Source organism: Squalius cephalus (assembly GCF_949319135.1).
Source record: "Squalius cephalus genome assembly, chromosome: 13".
Lineage (NCBI taxonomy): Eukaryota > Metazoa > Chordata > Actinopteri > Cypriniformes > Leuciscidae > Squalius > Squalius cephalus.
The window spans coordinates 30,948,225-30,963,818 of NC_137134.1; the positions used below are offsets into that span (position 1 = coordinate 30,948,225).

A 15,594-nucleotide genomic window follows, 5' to 3' on the forward strand; every position below is an offset into this window, starting at 1 on the left:
CAGTAAAGGGAAATGGAGTTCATCATTCCCTGTGAAAGTGTGTACATGCTATAGAGGGTGGCGATGAACAAATGAGTCCACTATCGTTGTTTATGTTAGTTAGAGTTCTGTAATTGACTTGTTTCGGTGGTGACTGAGAACAGAAAGATGAGAGACTCAGTTTGATGTAAAAAAAAAAAAAAAAAAAAAAAAAAAAAAAAAACATCTTTATTGATTTCAACCACTGTAACAAGCTTTCCTGATTAAAACCCTAAAGATTTGCATAGTGATGGAGTTGATAGTAGAGTTCATGGAGATGGATGCTGGCGTATGACGTAGGACGTAGCGTAGGAAGCGTCGTGACGTAGAACGAACGTAAGCCATTTCTCAATACCAAGTACGCAAAGTTCGGACTTGAGTCCTTGGTAGTTCGGACTTGACAAGTTCGACTCAGAAGAACGAACTCCCGAGGACGGGAGGACACAAGTCCGATAATTCTGCAAATGGAACAGCGGCGTACTTGATAGCGTCACTCGTGCAGCTCGCTCTGGCTACTCCGGTTATCTCTTTAGGCTACAAATAAAACGAAATATGTTATAAACCACCACTTTGCCTCTTTTCATTTTCATTTAAAAAAAATCTTTAACATAATGGCCACACAAATGTGGTTCAGGAAACGCAATTGATTATCTTCACTGCATATTTACAACAACACGAAATATAAAGCACAACCCTGACTCTTTTTGTTTTCATTTTAAAAATATGATGAATAAAAAACATTATAATATTGATCATTAAAACGAATATTTAGCAAAAAGAGACAGGGTTGTGTCATATATGTATATACAGTGAAGAGAATAGGCAACATGCAGACTATAATAAAATATTGTATAGGCTATGTTTTAAATATATAAAATAAAATGACATAACCTTTTTTGTTAAATGTCAGTTTTAATGATCAATAATAGCCATTCTAAAAGTATAAGTAGCCTAAAAGGTATAAGAAGCTATACAACAATAAAGCCAACGATTCAGTCAAACATGTCAGCTCTCGCTAAAACGTTAAATTTAAATAAATAAAGCTATGAAACTTCACTTTGCTCTCAGCTAAAACGTTTTGCCAGGGAACAAATTATACATTAATGAGACAAATAAAACAAATAAATCGCCTGTTGAATATACACAAGACGATTTATATCTCATGTTAGTTAAACCACTAGACTAGACATCCGAGCCACCGGCAAGTCAGCAGCACTAGGCGAGAGAGGGGTACGAGCGCCGAGCGTCCGATTGCCTTTTTCTCAAAACTCCGAAAACGTCAGATCAAATTTTCAAATAGGCGCTATCTTTATAAATAAACCAAATATTTGAGCTTTTAACAACTACATTCTCGCCTGAAATACTCTTAAAACTACATTTTGTGACACAATTATAGCAGTATTTTTAAATTACGCGGGGTTTCTCCTCTGCTATTGACGCTTGCTGGTTGGTGTGAGATGCATTCTGGGATACCTGGCTGTCTGAAGTCCGCACAAGTCACCTCTCGATGCATCCTCGGTAAAAGGGGCGGATCAAGAACACATCCGGGGATTCGAACTGGACTTGGCTAGATGGAACAGTACTAGGGCAGCGACTGATGACGTTTCACAAGTCCACAAGAACACAAGTACAGACAAGTTCGCATATTGAGAAACGGCTGTAGAGTTTTGTTTTGCTCTGCTCTCTGGCTGCGCTGTCACGTTCGTTCTACGTCACAACGCTTCCTACGCTACGTCCTACGTCATACACCAGCATCCATCTCCGTGAACGCGCGTCGACCGCTACCGGAAGCCAGTTATTTTCGTTTATAAAGTTTTAAATATGTATATTTTTATGACAAAACCGCACAGATTACCCTCAGAAGGCCTTTGTTTATCCCCCTGGAGCCGGATGGATTACTTTTGTGAAGAATGCATGCTCATTTTCGGACTTCAACGAGCTGGACCCCATAGCTTCACACTATAACCACTGAAAGATCTAAGACATTTTCTATAATAACTGAAAATGTGTTTGTCTGAAAAAAGATTGACATATGCATCTCGAACGGCTTGAGGGTGGGTAAATCATGGGCTAAATAGCATTTATCACCTTTAACACTGCTCTGTTCCAAGTGCAGTCTGAAATAAACGAACCCCTTAAATAATTAAAATGTCTGCGTTCGTTGTTGTCACTAACACTCTCACACCGGGCCAAACTAATTACTTTCTAAATCCCAGATCAACCTTGACCAGTTGAACAATACAGAGGAAAGTTGAACAATAAGGCTAGAACTGCTCTTTTAATTCTTTCAAATAAATAATTCAAAATTGCATAAAATATTCTTGACTAGAATAAACTGTCTAGAGTATTGAATGGAAGAATGTTACATTGAAAACTTAAATTTTAACATTAGACACTACATTTTAATGTTAATTATGTTATATAGTCTATAGCAAGGTTCTTCAGCCAGTGTGTGTTGACAACTTTATTGATTTTATTGGACTGTTGTGAGATCGCCATCTGAGATAAGTGAAAGCTTTTTTAGAGATTGTAAAGTTAGCGCTCTTTCCCACTTTCGAGGCTATAGAATATTTAATGATATGATTTAATGATTTAATGATAAAAATAGGTTAAGTGTACATATTTATTTATTTATTTATTTTTTGCAACAAATAATAGAAATTGCATGATAATTATTCACATCAGATGTGTCTCCATCTTTGAACAAAGGGATAACTCTCTCACATTTCCACATAAAGGGAATGGAATAAGTGGACAATGACAAATTAAATGAATCTACAAATGAAATACATTAATACATCAGCAGCAAATTTAACAAATGTAGCTTCCAAACCACCAGCACTACTATTTGGTTTTCGATCACACTATGTGTGGACATTGACAGGCATAATCTTCTTAAAGGACAATAAACCATTCAAGATAGTGGAATTAATAAACCCAGTAGTACAGAACCATTTCGTATTCCATGTTTCTAACTTGCATAAATTCCTCAAATATCTATAGTTTTCCTAATCAGTGGGATCCCTGAGTTATATGGGGAGCCGTTTGTAAAGTGGCTCACGCTGAAAATAACAGCAACGTTTTGTCACATTTAGCTTCAAACAATGTTTAAAAAACTGGTATGAATTTTTGACGGTCACTTTTTAGCACATTTACAACAATATTTGTCAACTTAGAGATATTTTAAATAGTTAAATCTAAATATTAAATGTTACACCTAAATGTTAAATGTTAAATCTAAATCTAAATGCTAAATCTAAATGTTAAATCTAAATCTAAATCTAAATGCTAAATCTAAATGCTAAATGTTAAATGTAAATCTAAATGTTAAATCTAAAACTAAATGCTAAATCTAAATGTTAAATCTAAATCTAAATGTTGAATCTAAATGTTAAATCTAAATGCTAAATCTAAATCTAAATGTTAAATCTAAATCTAAATGTTAAATCTAAATTTAAATCTAAATCTAAATGTTGAATCTAAATGTTAAATCTAAATTTAAATCTAAATCTAAATGTTGAATCTAAAATGTTAAATCTAAATGTTAAATCTAAATGTTAATGTTAAATCTAAATCTAAATCTAAATGTTAAATCTAAATCTAAATGTTAAATCTAAATGTTTTGGGGGAAACTAAATATTTAACTAATATGCAAATTCAAAATGCCGGTAACTGGAAGTGCCAAAATGAAAGCGTGAGGAGGTCAGTGTGTGTTTATAGCATGGTTTAGTGTTAAATAACGAATAAAAAACATCTCATCCGAGGAAATGGTCTCTCTTGGACATGGATTATCGTAATAACTACCTAAAATAATAAACACGTTTGGAGAAACTGTATTTGAAGAGTAGGCTAGTGTCACTTTTATGAAAAGTGCGGGACGTATGACCTGTAGGCTGTAGCCATAATAGCCAGCCACGAGGGGGCTCACTTTGACTGAATGTCATGTCATCACTCTGTCATCATATACAAATACAGTTTCTCCAAACGTGTTTATTATTTTAGGTAGTTATTATCACGATAATCCATGTCCAAGAGACCATTTCCTCGGATGAGATGGTTTTTATTCGTTATTTAACACTAAACCATGCTATAAACACACACTGACCTCCTCACGCTTTCATTTTGGCACTTCCAGTTACCGGCATTTTGAATTTGCATATTAGTTAAATATTTAGTTTCCCCCAAAACATTTAGATTTAACATTTAGATTTAGATTTAACATTTAGATTTAGATTTAGATTTAACATTAACATTTAGATTTAACATTTAGATTTAACATTTAGATTCAACATTTAGATTTAGATTTAAATTTAGATTTAACATTTAGATTCAACATTTAGATTTAGATTTAAATTTAACATTTAGATTTAGCATTTAGATTTAGATTTAACATTTAGATTTAACATTTAGATTTAGATTTAGATTTAACATTTAGATTTAGATTTAGATTAAGCATGTAGATTTAGATTTAACATTTAGATTTAGATTTAGCATTTAGATTTAGATTCAACATTTAGATTTAACATTTAGATTTAATATTTAGATTTAGATTTAACATTTAGATTTAGATTTAACATTTAGATTTAACATTTAGGTTTAGATTTAGATTTAACATTTAGATTTAACATTTAGATTTAGATTTAGATTTAACATTTAGATTTAGATTTAGCATTTAGATTTAGATTTAACATTTAACATTAAGGTGTAACATTTAATATTTAGATTTAACTTTTTAAAATATCTCTAAGTTGACAAATATTGTTGTAAATGTGCTAAAAAGTGACCGTCAAAAAATCATACCAGTTTTTTTAAACATTGTTTGAAGCTAAATGTGACAAAATGTTGCTGTTATTTTCAGAGTGAGCCGCTTTACAAACGGCGCCCCATAGAGTTACAGTATTTGGTCAATGCTTTATCCCTTGGCTTAAGAAGTTTGATAAGATTAGAAGAACTGATCCAAGGTAAATGTCTGCCTTTGACTCTAACTGTCTTTATATGAGCATGTTTATTAATTATATTTATAACCTCAGAATAAAAAAAAAATTAAAAACTCAATGCATCCTTAACAAAGGGAATTAACTGAAACCTAAATCACTTAGGTCTTGGATAAAACCATCTACATTCATATATTTACACTGTCTCAGTCTTACATTGTGTCTGGAAAATTAAAACTCCAGGTTCTCCTCCTAAATATGTAGCACTGATCACTTAAACAATCTGACATTACACCAAATGTGATTATCCTCTCAGGATTAATGACAAGTATCCAATCCAGCAAAGATGAAGAAAGATAGTCAACTCTGGTAGGCTTGTTGATTAACAGAGTAAGATTTACACTACCAAATACATTTCTATCATTAACAGAGGAATGATCCAACCAGTTAAAATCACCCAAAATAATCAATTAATTGTGTTTCTCAAGAGAATTAATAGTTAATCATCAGTAACTTTACTGTGTAGCCATGTTTCTTAAAAAAACATTGGTAATTCAATGTGCAGATAGTTAGGGAAGCAAAATATCAGATGTGTGCTGCATGCCTGTTTGTCGGGTGAGTGTGTAAATCAGTGATGTTCTTCTGCATGTTATAAATCCAGATGAATTGCTCCACTCACAATCTTTATGTTCTTGATAAACATTTTTACAGCACTTTCCTGTTGGATAATGTTGTTCAGCTCAAAATGAACTGTTCATTTCTTCTTCAGGTGCGTCTGGTGCTAATACAGATGAAGTGCCAGTGTCAGTGATGGAGAGAGATTCAGTCACTCTATTCACTGATGTTCAAACAAACCAACAAGACGAAATCAGCTGGTATTTAAAAGGCATTCATATCGCTCAAATAAATAGAGATCAGAGTAAGATCTGTACAGATGTTCGGTGTAAAGAGAGATTCAGAGACAGACTGGAGCTGGATAATCAGACTGGATCTCTGAACATCACAAACATCAGAAACACAGACTCTGGAGTTTATGAACTGAAGATCATCAGCGGCAGCATCATCAGTGAAAAGACCTTCAATGTTTCTGTCACTGGTGAGTAATTTTTCTCATAACTTACATTTCTGTCAGGTCCATTAAGTCAAGAACACACAGACAATAAAAATAATTTAAGAATTTTTATTGAATAGATTGCAAACAAGTTGATGTTCCTAAATTGAAATTTGGTGGTATGGCTCTGTTCAGGGAGTCCTCTGACCTTTCATGAGCACCATGAAATAGCAGAGAGTCAGAGGACAGCAGCAGCATAGGGAACGCTCACAGTTTAGGACTGTGAGAGCTAAAATATCCCCCCAAACAAAACCACACCTGGAGATACAGAGGATGATTTTATTTTAACAATTTATATGCTTATTAATCTACGAATATATACGGATAATTTGCAATATGTCATAATCAGATGAGTCCTGACCACCCATGAGTTAGCAGAATCAGGGGACAGCAGCAGCAGTATGTTCTGATCAGATGAGTCCCCTGACCATTCATGAATTAGCAGAAGTCAGGGGACAGCAGCAGTATGAGGAGATAGCAGCCGCATATAGGGACAGCATTATCAGCATGAGGGGATGCAGCAGCAGCAAGCTCACATTATTTGACTAGATGAGCTATCCCCCCAAAACAGAAATTGAGTGTCTCAAACGGTGTCGTCTGAGCCACCCTAATTAGCAATTTATATTATGGTAAAAATTATTAATTAATTACTGAAATGACTATTCAAGACTGCAATAGCTAAAACATGCTGTTACCTAGAATTATCTGACTTTGAACTGTTTTGACAGTCTGCAGTGTAAGTGCTATGAAGAGATGACTAAGCCACCTTCTGAGAAATTATGTTTTATAAACAAAGTTCGGGAGGAGCACGTTCAAATAATCAATCCAATCTACTCGTCATCAAACAATTATGTCTACCCTAATCAGCATGACAAGAAGTATATATATATCCACTCTGTCAACTCACCTAATATTCCTTGACAGTTTTCCAGCATCCCTCCACCACCCCGACTCCTCACTCTTGGCTCAATCTTTACAGCCAGGAATACGGGGGGAGTACTCTGGGTTCGGGCCGAATACCGAGCCCGGAGCCCTCTCCTCGGACAGCACGCCAAATACGCATTTATTCTATCTGACTTATTTGTAAGTGTGAACTAGTGAAACAAGCTAGGACTTAAACAGCTTTTTACCAGCGTACAGATCAGCAGAAGCGAGCAGCAAGCATGTATGAGCAAACTGAATGTGCTTTAAATAGGGCGCCTTGTTTGAGCTTGGCCATTGAGCAGCAAGGGGAGTTAACCAGCTAATGCAGCTCAGCTGGAGCAGATCAGCTGACGGGACAGTGTTGTTAACAAATAGCATTAGCAGCATCTTGACTACCTGGCCTGCCAGAACTGACGCTGACGCTCAATTTTTGCAACACCTGTTTTCACCCTCTCTCTGAATGCTCTGTTGTAGTTTCAGTTTCATTTAAACCCGCCTTCCAAAAAGTGTAGTCTGCTCTGATTGGTCGGCTGGCCCCAGTGTGCTGTGATTGGTCCTCCACTTAAATGTAAAGGCTCTTACCATAACCAACGAGTATCAGCTGCGGAATCTTATTGAGGCGTTATAAACACTACTCTACTCTTAGTGTCATGAATCGTAGAACCGAATATTCATAAATTTATACGAACACTACAGTCTCTGCACAAATGATGTGTCAGTTAACACAGATAGAATAAAGGCATAGTTACTTTTTTGTCTTTTGTGTTGTTCTTCAAAATGTCGGTCTACATTATTGTCTTCTGTGTAATACAGCACAGGGATCGGACTGATCGAGCTCTCATGAATAAATGCAGTCGCTCAGGGCCAGCTGACGTTGAATCAGCAGCCGTTCACACACACCGAAGGCACGCTTCATTCCGTGACATTGCTTCTACTTTGCTTTTTTAACCCAGAAGAACAAAATTGCTCATAAAAACGCAAAAATAACCCATTTCCACTAATTGATACAATGTATGAGTGCTATTAGTGTTTTCAGCGATGAGCAGCCTCTTCATATCTGTTCACATCTCAAAAAATGTGTTTTGGTGGTTCATGACCCTTTAAATCCATCAGTTTTTTGTTTATTGTGTAAGGGGTATACAGTTCAGGACCCAAGGACCAGATGTTTGAAAGAAGACCCGGAGTCAGAATTATAAAAAATTGAAGAAAAGTTTTACTGAAGATAGTTTGCAGTTTCATCAGCAGAAGTTCAGCTTCAAGACTCACACAGGAGTTCGTAGGGCGCCCCGCTTACAGTTACAAAGATCACAGCAGTTATACCATTTCCAAGGTCTAAGCTACGTCATTGCTTACAGGCAGAATGATTCACATTGGCTAAGAAATTGATAAACATAGTAATTTTCCACACATATACAGATAGACTGAAGCATATCTCCATAGATTATGCAGCTGAAACTCGGACACTGAAGTTAGGCACGTCGTGACCTTCCAGGTCGCAGATTTGGGTTGCTGGGTGCCAGCATGTCCCGAACAACAACTCAGTCAATCTCCAATAATGCCAGTGGTTCCTTAACCTGTAAGCAAGAAGACTAACACACACAGCGACACACATCTTTTCCAAGGTTGGATTTGGCCAGGCTCTAACTATAAACAGGAGTCTCGTCTCAAAACATCAAGATAACAAATTCTTCTCTCAAAGATAGGACACTTTAGTCTAAATGTAAAATAAGGCTTTAACTGAGAAATGGTCCCTTAAACTATATACTTCAATGACCCTTATAGGTTTTAACATGTTGAAGACCTTTCTCAAACACAAAACCAATCCATATTTCATTTCTGGAAGCTGGGATAAATAGACAAACACTGTTAATGCATTCAGATATCAAATACACACATTAAAAAGAATACATGAAAATAACATTTCAGTAATCACACTGGCAACTTCCATAGCCAAAATAAAATCTCCAGAGAAGTAATTCAACTCGTGTGATATTTAAAAAAAATATATTGATTAATACCTTGATTATGATCACTCATTACATATACATTGAAGCAGCAGTGGATTTCAATCCACCCCCTTCAATTTTTTTTTTTTTTTTGTTCAACAGCAATCCAAAATACAGAGGTTATGATGTAAAATGTTATATTGCGTAGATATAAATAAAGGTGAGATAGAATAACTGGTATGCATATTTAGCATGCTGTCCGGGGAAAGGGCTCCAAGCTCGGAAATTGGGCCCGAACCCAGAGTACTCCCCCTGTATTGCTGTTTAGGAAGTAACCAGGCGAGTGTGAGGGGACGGGGTGGTGGAGGGATGCTGAAAAACTGTCGAGCAACATTGGTGAGTCAAATGAGTATATATATATATATATATATATATATATATATATATATATATATATATATATATATATATATATATAGTGACGGCCCCTGTGTGGTTGTTAATCATCTTTGTTCTGTTGAGGTGATTGCTGATTGGGTGCACCTGGAACCTGTGAGCCAGTGGAGATAAAGTTCCACTTGGTCTAACTACTCGAGAGAGGGCATGTTTTCCTAGAATGCAGAAAGTATAGGGCAGAAAGAAATATATTCTTTATTAAACTGACAGGACTTGGAGTTAAGGCTTTTTCTCTTTTATCTTTGTTTGGTCACAGTGATAAGCATAAACTGATCTCCAAGGCAGTTCTTCAGTTCTTGCATGATACAGGACTGTATGTAAGAATTTAAGCCAAACTTTGACCTGTGGAGGGCAGTAATACGCTCAGCAGCGTCTACACTGCCGGAATCCTATAAGAAGAAGAAGAACTACTCGAGAGCTCTCTTCTCTGCAATCCAGACGTCATCCATGGCCTGATCACTCCGACTTGTTATATCTTGTTTTGGGTTTATTTATGTTATAGAGACTTACCATCTGCATTTAAATAGTTATGTTTGGTGACTCTTTTGTTAAATAAATCACTTTTGATTATTTATGCTGCCTCGTTCCTCTTTTGTCATGACCTTTGAGCCAGGTTGTGGCGTCTGGATTGTGACGTCTGGATTGCAGAGAAGAGAGCTCTCGAGTAGTTAGACCAAGTGGAACTTTATCTCCACTGGCTCACAGGCTCCAGGTGCACCACTCACAGGCTCCAGGTGCACCCAATCAGCAATCACCTCAACAGAACAAAGATGATTAACAACCACACAGGGGCCGTCACTATGCTCAAAACAATAAAGGGAACACTTAAACACAATGCAACTCCAAGTCAATCACACTTCTGTGAAATCAAACTGTCCACTTAGGAAGCAACACTGATTGACAATCAATTTCACATGCTGTTGTGCAAATGGAATAGACAACAGGTGGAAATTATAGGCAATTAGCAAGACACCCCCAATAAAGGAGTGGTTCTGCAGGTGGTGACCACAGACCACTTCTCAGTTCCTATGCTTCCTGGCTGATGTTTTGGTCACTTTTGAATGCTGGCGGTGCTTTCACTCTAGTGGTAGCATGAGACGGAGTCTACAACCCACACAAGTGGCTCAGGTAGTGCAGCTCATCCAGGATGGCACATCAATGCGAGCTGTGGCAAGAAGGTTTGCTGTGTCTGTCAGCGTAGTGTCCAGAGCATGGAGGTGCTACCAGGAGACAGGCCAGTACATCAGGAGACGTGGAGGAGGCCGTAGGAGGGCAACAACCCAGCAGCAGGACCGCTACCTCCGCCTTTGTGCAAGGAGGAGCAGGAGGAGCACTGCCAGAGCCCTGCAAAATGTGCATGTGTCTACTCAAACGGTCAAAAATAGACTCCCATGAGGGTGGTATGAGGGCCCGACGTCCACAGGTGGGGGTTGTACTTACAGCCCAACACCGTGCAGGACATTTGGCATTTGCCAGAGAACACCAAGATTGGCAAATTCGCCACTGGGGCCACTGTACTCTTCACAGATGTTGCAGGCAGCAGAACGTTCTCCATGGCGTCTCCAGACTCTGTCACATCTGTCACATGTGATCAGTGTGAACCTGCTTTCATCTGTGAAGAGCACAGGGCACCAGTGGCGAATTTGCCAATCTTGGTGTTCTCTGGCAAATGCCAAACGTCCTGCACGGTGTTGGGCTGTAAGTACAACCCCCACCTGTGGACGTCGGGTCCTCATACCACCCTCATGGGAGTCTATTTCTGACCGTTTGAGCAGACACATGCACATTTGTGGCCTGCTGGAGGTCATTTTGCAGGGCAGTGCTCCTCCTGCTCCTCCTTGCACTAAGGCGGAGGTAGCGGTCCTGCTGCTGGGTTGTTGCCCTCCTACGGCCTCCTCCACGTCTCCTGATGTACTTGGCCTGTCTCCTGGTAGCGCCTCCATGCTCTGGACACTACGCTGACAGACACAGCAAACCTTCTAGCCACAGCTCGCATTGATGTGCCATCCTGGATGAGCTGCACTACCTGAGCCACTTGTGTGGGTTGTAGACTCCGTCTCATGCTACCACTAGAGTGAAAGCACCGCCAGCATTCAAAAGTGACCAAAACATCAGCCAGGAAGCATAGGAACTGAGAAGTGGTCTGTGGTCACCACCTGCAGAACCACTCCTTTATTGGGGGTGTCTTGATAATTGCCTATAATTTCCACCTGTTGTCTATTCCATTTGCACAACAGCATGTGAAATTGATTGTCAATCAGTGTTGCTTCCTAAGTGGACAGTTTGATTTCACAGAAGTGTGATTGACTTGGAGTTGCATTGTGTTGTTTAAGTGTTCCCTTTATTGTTTTGAGCAATATATATATATATATATATATATATATATATATATGTATATATGTCTCCACTCATGCTGATTGGATAGACATGTTGATTACTGACTGTTGACAGCTGGTTGGAATTATGTGAAAATTGGATCAATTATTTGAACGTGCTCCTCCCGAACTTTGTTGATAAAACATCATTTTATTGCACAGTTCTCTCATGTTGTGTGTCTTTAGAAATTCTCCAGCATCTGTTGGTTTGTGTTTCAGATGTTTCTGCTGCTAGACAAGATGAAGTGAAGAAAAAGGAGGGAGAATCTGTCACTTTAGATCCTTGTATAAAAAAAAATAAACCAAATGATGTGAAGAGATGGTATTTTAAAGACATGCCCATCGCTGAAATCACTGGAGGTCAGGGTAAGCCCTGTAAAGGATATCGGTGTAAAAACAAATTCGGAAACAGACTGAAGTTGGCTCCTCAGACTGGATCTCTGACCATCACGAACACCAGAAACTCAGACTCTGGAGAATATAAACTACAGATCAACAGCAGCAGATTCAGCATCATTAGGAGCTTCAGTGTTTCTGTCACTGGTAAGAATAGTTTAGTCATTCAGTGCCTTTTCACTTCAGTAGTATTAGAATACAGTTTGAAATATCATCTCTACATTATGAACATCAAAGCAAAAGACAATTGTCACATTGAGTTTTGTCACATTGCAAATTTTACAATTTTGAAGTCTATTGTTAAAAATAAAGAGATCAGTTTTAATGTGAACCTTGATGATTTAGCTGCAGTTGTTCAAAAACCCACCAGATGCCGACATTTATCCAGCAAAGATGAAGAAAGGTAGTCAACTCTGGTAGGCTTGTTGATTAACAGAGTAAGATTTACACTACCAAATACATTTCTATCATTAAAAGGAATGATCCAACCAGTTAAAATCACCCAAAATAATCAATTAATGGTGCTTCTCAAGAGAATTAATAGTTCATCATCACTAACTTTACTGTGTAGCCATGTTTCTTAAAAAAAAAAAAAAAAAAAAAAAAAAAAAAAAACCTTTGTAATGTGAATGCACAGACAGGTAGGGGGGCAAAATATCAGATGTGTGCTTCATGTCTGTTTGTCTGATGGGTGAGTGTGTGAATCAGTGATGTTCTTCTGTTTGTTTGCATGTTACATTTATGAATCCAGATGAATTGCTCTACTCACAATCTTTATGTTCTGTAGATAAACATTTTTACAGCACTTTCCTCTTGTATAATGTTGTTCAGCTCATAATGAACTGTTCATTTCTTCTTCAGGTGTGTCTGGTGCTGTAAAAGTTGAAGTGTCAGTGAGGGAGGGAGATTCATTCACTCTATACACTGGTGTTCAAACAAACCAACAAGAGAAAATCGGTTGGGATTTTAATGACTTTCACGTCGCTCAAATAAATAGAGATCAGAGTGAGACCTGTCCAGATGTTCGGTGTAAAAAGAGATTCAGAGGCAGACTGAAGCTGGTTCCTCAGACTGGATCTCTGACCATCACAAACACCAGAAACACAGATGCTGGAGTTTATCAACTACAGATCAGCAGTGGCAGCGGCATCAGTAAAAAGACCTTCATTGTTTCTGTCACTGGTGAGGCATTATGTTTAAAAGCAAGTCTTGTACATTTAAATCGCATCATAAATGAGTTTGAATTATTTTGCATTGACATTCAGATGTATATTTGCTGTTTACCTGTAGAAACTCATTATTTTTCTCATTACTTACTTTTTTGCAACACCTGTTTTCACCCTCTCTCTGAATGCTCTGTTGTAGTTTCAGTTTCATTTAAACCTGCCTTCCTAATAGTGTAGTCTGCTCTGATTGGTCGGCTGGCCCCAGTGTACTGTGATTGGTCCTCCACTTAAATGTAAAGGCTCTTACCATAACCAACGAGTATCAGCTGCGGAGGCTTCTTGAGGCGCTGTAAACACTACTCTACTCTTAGTGTCATGAATCGTAGAACCGAATATTCATACATTTACGAACACTAGTCTCCGAACAAATGATGTGTCAGTTAACACAGATAGAATCAAGGCATAGTTACTTTGTTGTCTTTTGTGTTGTTCTTCGAATTGTCGGTCTACATTTTTGTCTTCTGTGCATCAGAATAATCAATCATGTCATTGCGTTTATGATCAGACGAACAGGGGCCTCATTTATAAATGTTGCGTACGCACAAAAGAAGGCGGTCCTTCACGCAAGGTCTGACCAGGCGTACGCACAAAAATGGGTGAAATGAGAAATGGCGACACCGTCGGCAGAATGAAGAAACACGTGAAAATGTGTGAAACTGTAAAAGAAATGGCAATACTGCCTCTCATAAATAACATGAAGACTTAGCAAGTCTTACAATTAACAGCCAACACGAACACCTGTTTGATCGATCTGCAGTGTAAAACAAACAAAAGCAAACGAAGATTACAACAGAAATGCAAATTAACACATATTTGCAAAATGAAAAAGTGAAATATTTTCTGCAATAATATTGGCATGTTATGCAATTCATCCTCATAACACATCTGTAGCTTGTCAGATGCAATCAAATGGATGGTAATAAAATGCCATGATGCCGTCACAAGGCGTAATGACGTGAGTGAAGTTACGTTTTTTGGTTTTCCTCTGTGTTTGCCATGATTTCGCAGTCGATGAATATTAACTTGTGGACGTTTCACGAACTATTTATGGGCAACTAGGGCGTGACATGAAGCCGCAAAAGCTGCGCTACATTTAGAATTGATTGTGATTTATTAAGGGAAAACTGTGTAGGATGTGCGTGCGGACGGTTTTATAAATCCGAATATTTCTGTGTGTACGCACGTCCTATGTTTCATCCGTACGCCACTTCTGACGCAAATCCTACGCAAAGTTTTATAAATGAGGCCCCAGATTTGCACAGATTTCATTTGAAGACGACGTGTGCATACACAGTGCTGGTTCATGTTTAGAGCAATAGAGTGTATGAAATATGTCCATAAACCTTGAAACACGCTTGCTCTTGTCCGTATATGAAGTTATTTACAAAAATAACCCTTTTCCACTTATTGATAAAATGTATGAGTGCTATTAGTGTTTTCAGCGATTAGCAGCCTCTTCATATCTGTTCACATCTCAAAAAATGTGTTTTGGGGGTTCATGACCCTTTAAATCCATCAGTTTTTTTTTGTTCAACAGCAATCCAAAATGCAGAGGTTATGATGTAAAATGTTATATTGTGTAGATATAAAAAAAAAGGTGACTCAACTTTAAATGTTTTTTATAATCACAGAATTTGGATAAAATTATGCTTTACAAACTGAAAGTCAAAGCATGTGTTGTTTGCAACCTGCGTGAAGTTGGCCCCCCACCCATAGTCGTCAAACTATGCTCAATCGTTTGTGCTGTAAAAATTTTCGTTTGAGCTGCTTCGGTTGTTTAGATATTAAAAAAAATATTATGTGGTCATTCTGAGGTCACTCAGCCCCCACACATGCTCCAAATTCACCCAAAATAGTCTTGTTCGTTTGTGCTTCGTTTTTGCTGGTTTGTGCCGGTACAATTTTCGTTTGTGCTGCGTCGGGTTTTAAAGGTGCTCTAAGTGATGCAACGCGTTTTTTTAGGCCAAAACATTTTTTGTCACATACAGCAAACATCTCCTCACTATCCACTAGCTGCCTGTCCCCTGAACACATTCCAAAAAAACGCGGTCTCTCTAGACACCACAGGCTCCACAAACGGCAACAAAAACAAACTCACCCGCACCCGAAACATAATAAACAGAGTTCCAGCCAATAACCGACAAGAAGTATTGGAGGGTGGGGTTTGTGGGGTTAGTGCGCGTGCACGTGAAGGGGGTGTAGAGGAGA

The 15,594-nt window shown here is 38.0% G+C and overlaps 1 protein-coding gene and 1 long non-coding RNA gene across 2 annotated transcripts in view; one reads left to right on the top strand and one right to left on the bottom strand.

The window, feature by feature from the left end:
• Nucleotides 1–15,594, bottom strand: part of LOC307169983 — a 553,579-nt gene that overhangs the window by 16,581 nt on the left and 521,404 nt on the right. The window lies entirely within an intron of this gene.
• The window catches only part of LOC307169923 (uncharacterized protein), a 31,693-nt gene that overhangs the window by 12,205 nt on the left and 3,894 nt on the right, over nt 1–15,594 (top strand). The window contains exons 3-5 of the mRNA XM_079890794.1: nt 5,722–6,048; nt 11,984–12,307; nt 13,022–13,342. Coding sequence (XP_079746920.1) covers nt 5,722–6,048; nt 11,984–12,307; nt 13,022–13,342 — 972 coding nt within the window. The remainder of the gene's footprint in view (nt 1–5,721; nt 6,049–11,983; nt 12,308–13,021; nt 13,343–15,594) is intronic.